Here is an 11,511-nt window from a genome sequence, read left to right as displayed (position 1 = left end):
TATATATATATATATATATATATAAATAAGGGAGCGTTCAAATAAAAACCACTCAATTTGTAAAAACCGTGAAAATCTCATTCAACCAATTATAATTTTTCATTTTGTTCATTTTTTTTGTAATTTTGAGAGGTTGATTAACTATTTTTATTGTGGAGGGTGTTAATCATGGATATTATCATCTTCATTATTTTAATTTTAAAGAAATACATGAAACAGTTTCATTAAAGTTTCATTAAATATTATATGAAACAATTTCTTAACCATATGTAAAACAAATTCATCAAAAAAAGTATTATATGAAACAATTTCATGAAAAAAAATTTATAAGATTAAACAATGAAATTGATGTATGAGGGTGGTTTGTACGGTTTTTACAAATGAGGGTGATTTTCATTTAATCGCTCCTCTATATATAGAGTATATTTTAAATGCAACCATGTCCATTTGTACAACCAATGCAACCCAATTAATTGAGATATTTATAGAAATGATGATAGTTTATTTATTATGATTTCAATATTTATGGAAGATGAATATGGTTCATTAATTATGATCAATACTTTATATTTAGTAACAATTAAAACTTCTACTAAATCACATATTCATCAAATTAAATGGACGGTTGAGATTGAGTTGTATTTGTTATACAAATGTAAAAGGTTGTATAATAATCAACCTCTCTCTCTCTCTCTATATATATATATAGGACGGGTAATCAAATGAAAACCATAAAAAAGTTGAGGACCGTGGAGACTAATTTCAATCATTAAAGGTTTTTAATCAAAAGTCATTAAACATGGTTTTTTTTGTAAATGACGATTGTGCCTTTTTGTAAATTAAAAACATCTTTCAATCAAAGCCATAAGATCAAAACCAAATTAAGGCTTAGATCCGTCCTCAACCTTTTTTGGTCTTCACAAGATTAAACCCTTACACACACATATAATATATATATATATATATATATATATATATAGGGGTAAGATCAAATGTTAACCAAAGTTTTTGTGTTAGCTTTGTTAACCGATCTTGGCCATTCAATCTTTCAATAAACGGTTGTGAATAATCATGATTAAAACTTATTTTTTTTAAATTTAAAATTGCATAAAGATAATTGAACAATGTTGAAAAGGGTATTTAGGTAACAAAAATTATGTAACTCCCATATCATTAATTGGGAGTTACAAAATCAAAATTCTATGATTTTTTTGTTAATTTAATTTTTTTAATATAAGAACTATATGAACACAACTATATATATATGAACCATTATGTCAAATACGAACAAAAAATTAACATATATATGAACTTGGACTGCATAGCATTTATAAACACAATATGAACATAATAAAAATAACTATTATACGAAAGAAAATAAATAAAAAAACATGTATGAACATGATATGAACAGCTTGTGAACAATAGTTCCTTCATTATAAACACATTCAGGAGCGATCCTTTGTCAATTGGAATTTTATACATGCATTGCATCCACACTGTTTAAGGTTTACCCCTTGTTCATATATGTTTCTGATCTTATATGGTTGTTCACCTCTTGTTCTTATCGTGTTCACCTCTTGTTCATATCGTATAAAATATATGAACACATAACCCCAACGCTATGAACACCGGGTGCAAACACTTACACAAATATAAAGATTTGGTATCAAGCTTAAAAAATAATATGTGTTCATATGATAGAAGTAGCATGAACACAGTGGTTCATGATTCATAAAAGTCGGTAATATAACAATATGAAAATGGGCCGTGCATATACTTCCATTTGAACATGTGAATTAGATACGTATTTTAATAATTAAAGAAAAAAGATATCAATACAAGATGAGTTATAAAAAACACAACACATCGTAATGAACATAATTTCGATTAAAACGAATCTAAAAAACTAAAAATATATTACCAAGACATTTGCTTTGGTTAATTTCTTCAATTCCCGATCTCGAACTCCGATTGTCATCATAAACAATTTTAATCTTCTCACTGTTGTCGATTTATTTTTATTACGTTTATCTATATTAAATTGATCGATACCGAAAATTCTTACTACCGTGTTTTCTATGCGAATTAAAAACTGATAAAACAATAAACATGGAAGATTAAGATTAAAAAAAATTATTAATATTATAAATGTATATTTTTTGGGATTTGATTATTTGTAACTCCCCATTAACCAAAGTTTTTGTGTTAACTTTGTTAACCGATCTTGGCCATCCAATTTTTCAATAAACGATTGTGATTAATCATGATAAAAACTTATTTTTTTAAATTTAAAATTTCATAAAGATAAGTGAACAAAGTTGAAAAAGGTATTTAGGTAAAAAAAATTATGTAACTCCCATATCATTAATTAATTGGGAGTTACAAAATAAAAAATTCTATGATTTTTTTGTTAATTTATTTTTGTTAATGTAAGAATCATATGAACACAACTATAAATATATGAACTATTGTGTCAAATACGAACAAAAATTTGACATATATATGAATTTGGACTGCATAGCATTTATGAACATAATAAGATTAACTGCTACACGCAAGAAAAAAAACAGGTATGAACACGATATGAACAGCTTGTGAACAATAGTTTCTTCATTATAAACACATTCAGAAGCGATCCCTTGTCAATTGGAGTTTTATACATGCATTGCATCCACACCGTTTAAGGTTCACCCCTTGTTCATATCGTGTTCACCTCTTGTTCATATCGTGTTCACCTCTTGTTCATATCGTGTTCACCCTTGTTCATATCGTATAAAATATATGAACACATAATCCCAACGCTATGAACACCGGGTGCAAACACTTACACAAATATAAAGATTTGGTATCAAGCTTAAAAAATAACACTTGTGTTCATATGATAGAAAGTAACATGAACACAATGGTTCATGATTCATAAAAGCCGGTAATATGACAATACGAAAATGGGTCGTGCATGTACTTCCATTTGAACATGAGAATTAGGTACGTATTTTAATAATTAAAGAAAAAAGCTATCAATACAAGATGAATTATAAGAAACACAACACATCGTAATAAACATAATTTCGATTAAAACAAATATAAAAAAATAAAAAATATATTACCAAGACATTCGCTTTGGTTAATTTTTTCAATTCCCGGCCTTGAACTCTGATTGTCATCATAAACCGTTTTAATCTTCTCACTGTTGTCGATTTATTTTCCATTGCGTTTATCCATATTAGCTTAATCGATACCGGAAATTTTTATTACCGTGTTTTCTATGCGAATTAAATAYTGATAAAATAATGAACATTGAAGATCAATATTATAAAAAATAAAAATATTAATGTTATAAATGCATATTTTTTAGGATTTGATGATTTGTAACTCCCTATTAATTGTTTGGGAGTTACATATCAAATCAATTTACTGAAATACCCTTGTAATTAAAATGTGAACATGACATAAACCTACAAGAAGAATGAAATTTGATTGGTTGCCATGGTTTTCAATGTTAACACAAAATTGTTGGTTAACATTTGATCTTCCCCCTATATATATATTATATATATATATTATTTATATATATATATATATAATTTATATATATATATACACACATATATATACATATAGAGAGAGGTTCATTTGAAAAATGATAAATATTTGAGAAGTAAAGAAATGATCCTAGACCTTCATACGATCAAGATTGGTAAAAAAAATTGCGACTTTGACTGATCAAACAAAAAATAGAGGGGTAGTTTCATAAATTTTACAAATAGACTGCAAACAAGTGCATATATGAACTCATATTTCATATGTGAATCAGTTAATTAATCCATAAGTAAATCACATGTATTCAAATGTGAATCAGTTATATAGTTCATATATGAACATATAGTTCATATGTGAATCACACGAGTTCACATATACACTTGTTATGCACCTTATTTGTAAAGATTATAAAACTAACCCTCTATCTTCCGTATACCATGCGAGAAATTATCCGATGTTTCACATTCAAAGACCCAAATCATGACTACACACACACACACACACACACACACACATATATATATATATATATATATATATATATATATAGGGCTAAGATCAAATGCTAACCATCATTTTTGTGTTAACCTTATTAACTGATCTTGGTCATCCAAATCTATAATCAACGGTTAAGATTAATCAATAAAAAAATTAAATTTTAAAGTTTGAATTTTAATGAGAACTAGTGAACAATGATGAAAGGGGCATTTTGGAAAGAAAAAAAAAAATACACTTATCAAAGGTATTCTAGTAAATTGAATTCATTTATAACCCCCAAACAATTAATGGGGAGTTACAAATAATCAAATCCAAAAAAATATGCATTCATATTATTATTATTATTATTATTTTTTACTATTGATCTCCCATGTTCATTCTTGTATGAATTCCTAAATCGCATAAAAACACGGTAGTAACAATTTTCGGTATTGATCAATTTGAACATAAATGAACCGTGAACACAATTTGAACAAAAATGAACAACCGTGAACACAATTTGAATACAAATGAACCGTGAACACGATATGAACACAAATGAACCGTGAACACGATATGAACACAAATGAACACGATATGTGCAATTTTTGGCCCATATATTCACATACATAGACGTCCCACAAAATTAAGGTAGCATCTGTTAATTTGTGTTCATCTGTTAATTTGTTCAAATTGTGTTCACGGTTCATTTGTGTTCATCTGTTAATTTGTTCAAATTGTGTTCACGGTTCATTTGTGTTCAAATTGTGTTCACCGTTCATTTGTGTTCAAATTGATCAATACCGAAAATCGTTACTACCGTGTTTCTTATGCGATTTAGGAATTCATACAAGAATAAACATGGAAGATCAATAGTAATTTTTTTTTAATAATATGAATGTACATTTTCTGGGATTTGATTGTTTGTAACTCCCCATTAATTGTTTGGGGGTTACAAATGAATTCAATTTACTAGAATACCCTTGTAAAGATAAAATGAACAAGACATAAACCTATAAGAATAATATAATTTGATTGGTTGAAAGGGTTTTTAAAATTAACACAAAAATGATGGTTAACATTTGATCTTCCTCTCATTCATATTACCTATAAGAATATATGGAAAGGTTCATTTTACCTTTCTCTTGTCATTCATATCCTCTCACTAATCCTATCATTAACAAGTCCAACCCAATTTTTTTTTATTCCCATAAAAGTTCATATTTTGACCGAATCTTCTTTCGTATCTTTAAAGTAAAAGTTATATCTTATTTACTATTTTAAAGATTACAATATTAATTGTATTATTAAAATATTTTATAAAATTTTATATTCTAATAAAATTTTAAACAAATTTTATATAAAATGGCATTATCTAACAAACTTTATAAAAAATAGTAATTTCCAACAATTTTTTGTGTAAAATAATAATTCCCAACAATTGAAAAGATTTATGTTTTCTTAGCATTAATTTTTTAGAGAATTCTTTAGATTTATAAATGTTTTTATCTTCTCAACATTCTTTGTCATTTTTTATTTGAGAGAACACAAACATATATATATATATATATATGATTGTGTGAGAATAGGAGTTAAGATGAGAAGTGTAAGAAGAATGTGAACCCTTGATCACTTTTAATCTTACCTCCATCCTATGAAACACGTTTGATATGGAAATTGAGCCGGTATATCTCATTCTTGTTGATCTTCAATTAGAATTGATATAAGGGTGAAGATCATTTCTTACACACCATGACTTCTATTCTCACAGAAACTCAACCACATTTATATAGGTCCAAACGAGAACAATAGCTAAATAAAAAAAAATGAAAACGGCCAAATCATGTGAAAAATCACATGTAATTTAGATTAGCGGTGAATATAAAGGTGTGCGGACGACGTGGCCCACGACCTTAGGTCGCGGCTAAAGTCACGTGAATCACATGTGATTTTAGTGTAAGACAAGTGATTTGAGCGTTTTCTTATTCTCGTATTTAGTTATTGTTCTTATATGAACCTGACACACACACACACACACACACACACACACTCTCTCTCTCTCTCTCTCTCTATCTCTATCTCTCGTGTGAGAAAGAGAGTTAATAGTGAGAAACGTAAGAAGGGATATGGATCCTTGATCACTGTTAATATGTGCCTACACATAACTTGTGCTTCTCACGAGAATTGATCGGTGCATCTTATCTTAAGGTGCATCCAACGGCGGAGATCCCTTCTTTCACTTCTCACGTTAACTCTCATTCTCACCGAAACCCAACCATATATATGGAGGGTGGGGATTAATGCAATAGGCAAAGGATCGTGTGAGAAGGGAAATTATGGTGAGAATCGTAAGAAGAGATCTGAACCCATAACTTCTAATATCATGCTCACCCTTGAATCGCGCTTTAGAAAGAATTGGTCCAAAGTTGGAGATCTCTTGTTATGCTTCTCGCCATAACTTTCCTTCTCACTGGAACCAAACCCTAATGCAATATAAGTATGTGGTATTTAATGTGGTATCTTGATACGTATACAATATATTAGTTAGATTAATGATTTTAATTATATTCGTCAATCATAAGCTAGTTCATTTTCAACTTATTGAAGGACTTGTTTGGTAAGCCATAAACTAAGTTACCAAAGGGCCTTTCGCCTAGCGATATCGTAGCCTTTGACCTTCTAGGAGGTAAGGGATTCAAATCTCACCATAGATGAGGAGGGTGTGTGAGTTTATTTGTTGTATTTATCGTATATAAATGTTATATACTTCAAAATAGGTTGTTGATTTGTCATGTTTAACGAAAAGGAGAGGCGAATCCTGCTGCCAACTGACATAGTAGGATATATTGTTCTAAAGATGGATCAAAATCATGTTTACAAGAGGACCAAAAAGAAACGTCAAATGGCTATCTAACATCAAATCATATATTTATGAAGAATAATATAACAAATTTACATTCACATTAGGATTAGGACTCAGGAGGAGGGTATAAAAGAGCCATAGCTAAAATCCTTGCGATTGGCCAGAATCCGCACCAACATATCTAACACCTCCTTCATATTTGGCCGGAATTGAGGTGCCTCCGCCGTACACCTTATCCCGATCCGAAGCAATTCGCACATTTCCACCGCCCCTTCCGCCGCCCCTGCTGTCGCCAGCAACGATACCGGGATCATTGAATCCACCTTTCTCGACCACTCCACTAGACACTCCTCTCCGCCATCCACCGCCCGCCTCCCTGTTGCTAGCTCCATCACCAACACTCCATAACTGTAAACGTCGCCTTTTGTGGTCGCTTTCCATGTTTGCCCGTACTCCGGTGCCACGTACCCGATCGTTCCCGCCACCATCGTGCTGACGTGGCTATCCCCGACATCCACCACTCTCGCCAGCCCGAAATCAGTGACCCGAGCCTTCCCGTTTTTGTCCAACAACACGTTGTTGGCTTTCACGTCTCGATGAACGATGGCCGGATAACACTCGTGGTGTAGGAACACCAAAGCGTGGGCTACATCGATCGCAACGTCAATCCGTCGCTTCCAATTGAACCCGCTTCGATCGGGAATCACATCTTCTAAAGTCCCGCCTTCCATATACTCGTATACCAATAGTTTTTCCGACCCATACAAGCACCAACCGTACAACGTCACCAGGTTCGGGTGTGGCCAGCCAAACCCATTTCTAGTGAGCACCTCCATTTCGGCTCGAAACTCTCGTTCACCCTCTATACCTTCTCTTAATTTCTTCTTGATCGCAACTTCTCTTCCATCCGGCAATAAACCTCGGTAAACCGTTCCGAAACCACCCCTCCCAATGATTCTTTCGTTCGCAAAGTTCCCGGTGGCTTTCAAGATGTCGGCATGCGTGAATGCCGTTTTGTCCAAACGGATTACTTTTACGGTTTCAGATGACCATGGTGACGAGCAGCCGGAATTCAATGTGAAGTCTTTTCCGGACTTTATTTGGTTCATCAGATATGGAGGTTGATCTACAGGGCTCTTGATCACAAAACAGATTAGGATTGTCATCACTCCGAACACCGTGAAAGCTAGCAGTAGAAACATGAACACCAAAACTGCACTCCATTTTCTGGGTGGTTGTGATCTGCGACCACCGTTTGCAGTTGAGCTGTTTGTTGAATTATCTATAAATGAGGGAAGACTTAACAACGGGTCTCCAAGGAATGACGCTTTCTCAAAGGTAGCCAACTGGCCAATCGCCGGAATCACGCCGGAAATATACGGGTTGTAGGAAACATTGAACTTGCTCAAATCGGTCAAATTGTTCAAGTTGGTCGGAAACGTACCGGAAAAATTGTTGTATGACAAATCAAGATTTCTCAAACACTTGAGATACCCAAGCTGTATCGGAATTCGGCCTGAGAAATTGTTACGAGAAATATTCAACACGACAAGCGGCATTCCCCCAATCTCGGCCGGAAGCGTCCCAGAAAATTCGTTATCCCCCAAATGCACCATCGTGAAATTATCCATTTTTCCGATTTCCGGCGGTATCTGGCCGGATAATCGGTTTCCACTGAGTTGAATATAACCTGATATCTGTCGTGTTCGAATGTTGGATCCCGGGAGGCAAACTTGAAAAATTCCATGTCCTTTGAGAATTGTGTCCCATAAGCTTCTACATTTCTTTCTGTTAAGAAGTGTGTAAACAAAACTGAAAGGTGGATAATTTGCAGGTATCCATCTTCTCATCGCCGAGCACTCACCGGAGCCTGCCATCGGGTTGTTTTCTCTATTAAATAGAAAAGTGGGTGCGGCGTTCCTGCCGATATTAGCTAACTCCGGCGAAATTTGACCGGAAAGTTGATTGTTTGCAAGATTTAACCACAACAAGCTGCTACAATTCCCTAACTGAGGTGGTATTTGACCCGATAAGGAATTGTTGGCAAGCATCAACCACAATAGGGAGCTTAATCGTCCCAAACTTTGAGGGATTGACCCATTTAAATCATTAATTGAAAGATCGAGAGCTTGAAGTCCTCGTAAATTTCCAAATTCAGATGGAATCCTGCCGGAGAAATGGTTGTGAGCAAGAATCAGATACTTCAAACTTGACATCTGAGATATTTCTGGTGGTAATGGACCTGACAGATTGTTGAAACTCAAGTCTAATCGTGAAACGTTCTGCAACCGAAGTATTCCCGATGAATTCAATCCGCCGGTGTATCCATTTGCATGAAGGAGAAGATTTTTCACTTGGGTAAATCGCCCAAAAATCTCTTGTATATCTCCTCCAAAATTATTCCGACTAAGATCCAAGTATTTCAAGATCCTCAATCCCAGTAAAGATTCTGGAATTTCTCTAGAAATGGAGTTGTTACCCAAGAATAGTTGCTCCAGTTTTGTAAGCAATCCAAGCTCTGTCGGAATCTTATCAGAAAAATGGTTCCCAGAGAGGTCCAAGATGGTTAAGTTCTTACAGTTGGAAATCTCTTTCGGGATTCCGCCGGAAAATGTGTTTTCGGAGAGGTCCAGCGCCTCTAAAGTGCAATTTTCCGGGAAAATCCAGGCCGGCAGGCTGTCGTTTAAATTGTTTTCCGACACTGAAAACTCCTTAAACCTATGGAATCCAAACCACAAGTTTCCCGTGAAGAAATTCGAACTCAAATCGACGTATTCCAACTTGGAGCATCCATCCATTGAACTAATTTCTCCGGTGAAATTATTGGTAGAGAGATTGGCAACCACCAAACTGTTGCAAATCCTGGGGAAACTCATCATGATGTCGCCTGATAGCCTGTTGACTGATAAATCAAGAATTTGCAGATTATCGAGTCCGGTGAAATTGAACTGACCGTCGATAATATTGTGCGACAGGTTCAATACTTTGAGGTTCCGGCAACCACCCAAGTCGGCTGGAATGGTGCCATCAATCGTGTTTGCTGAGAGGTCTAGGTAGGCAAGCTGCGTCAAGGCCGAGAAATTCCCAAATAAATTTCCGGCGATGCTGTTTTCAGGGAGTCTGATCTCAGTCACTCGGTCGCCGGAACAAGAAATTCCCGGCCACATGCAGGGCGTCGGTGCTTGGCGGTCCCATTTCTTATAATTTCCTTGATTCACTGTGTTCTTTTGCTCGAGAAATGACTTGAGATTGAGGAGTACTTGCTTGTCGGATTCTAATGAATCTCCAATTGCATCCTTTCCTGCAAAAAATCGCATTAAATTCAATTCGAGCCTGTAAATTCCTTCTGGAATAACTAAATTCATATATGAATAAAAACATAAAATTCACCTGTGAATAAAATGAAGAAGATGATGAATGCAATCCGGTCGGCTGACATGGCGACTATAACATGCTTTTGATGATTCTTCTTCTTCTGCTTCTTCTTTAATGCATAACTGATCAAGAGGTTGTTGTTTTACTCAAAATCAAAATCGATATAAAAAATGAATTGAATTAGAAAAGGTGAAGAGAAGTGTGAATACCAGGAAGAGTATCTATACTATATTATAAAGCATTTGACAAAAAATATTAAAAACTATTTTTTATATATAAAATACTGTTTATTGATAAATATTATTTAAAATTCAAGATTATAAGTAATTGTGTATAAACACAACTTATTAAAGCATTATTTTTGAATTCATGTAACTAAATGCAGATAATCATAATCAAATAAAGTATAAACATCTTATTTTAAAATCTGAAATATAATTAAAATAATTATCGTGTTTTAACAAAATAATTAATTATTATCTTTATAAAAAATTATATTATTAAACCAAATATAAATTATTTCGATATTGTACCTAAATTAAATTATAATAAAAATTTTGAATTAAAAATTGCATAAAAAATAAGAAATTTTAAATTTATTAATTTGATAATAAATCGATATATTTTTGTCAAATTTTTATAATATCTTTAATTTATATTTTATTTAAAAATAAAAATATTATCATTTTTTTTAAATCACATAAGACCATAATATAATATCGATTGAAATAAATAATAAAAAAATATTAAAATCAAAATGTATCTCGCATGCAAATACCCTTGTAATGTATATAATATATTAATCTAATTAAATCAAAGTAATTACAGTTTATAAACGTATTTAATAAAAAAACCATATGTGGCTGAATCACGCCTCATCGAAAATTACCATATTTTGAATTTTTGGTTTTCATATTCTTAATACGACTTGAATGTAATGATTGAAAATTTTTAGGGTAATAAAATCGTTAGATTTAAACTTATAGGACCATATGAACCAAATAACAAAAGTTGAAGGGGTAAAATGGAAATATTGATATGTTTTCATACTGACCGTGGCTGTTAAAATCGGACCCCGACACAGACACCGCGATAGAGACACACACACGCCCGGAGGGATTAGATTTTTTCTCCGGCGGCTCGCCGGACGAGCAAAAATCCGACAAAATCAGAGGTGTACTCAACGTTTATAGTTCATAGCGATGAGGAAGATGATGAAGCAGAAAAGCAGAAAAACCCTAACAAGGTAGAGT

The 11,511-nt window shown here is 33.1% G+C and overlaps 1 protein-coding gene across 1 annotated transcript; it reads right to left on the bottom strand.

The window, feature by feature from the left end:
- Positions 1-6,876: 6,876 nt before the first annotated feature.
- LOC112511782 (probable LRR receptor-like serine/threonine-protein kinase At1g74360) lies at positions 6,877-10,376 on the bottom strand. Its single transcript, XM_025117546.1, has 2 exons — positions 10,274-10,376; positions 6,877-10,184 (listed from the first exon to the last, which is right to left on the bottom strand). The coding sequence occupies exons 1-2, from the start codon at positions 10,320-10,322 to the stop codon at positions 6,997-6,999; spliced, it is 3,237 nt and encodes a 1,078-aa protein (XP_024973314.1). The 5' UTR covers positions 10,323-10,376; the 3' UTR covers positions 6,877-6,996.
- Between the last annotated feature and the right edge of the window lie 1,135 nt (positions 10,377-11,511).

This window comes from Cynara cardunculus, assembly GCF_001531365.2.
Source record: "Cynara cardunculus var. scolymus isolate 2C chromosome LG 4, CcrdV1, whole genome shotgun sequence".
Lineage (NCBI taxonomy): Eukaryota > Viridiplantae > Streptophyta > Magnoliopsida > Asterales > Asteraceae > Cynara > Cynara cardunculus.
The sequence above is the reverse complement of the archived record's forward strand: the minus strand, read 5'-3'. Positions and strand labels throughout refer to the sequence as shown.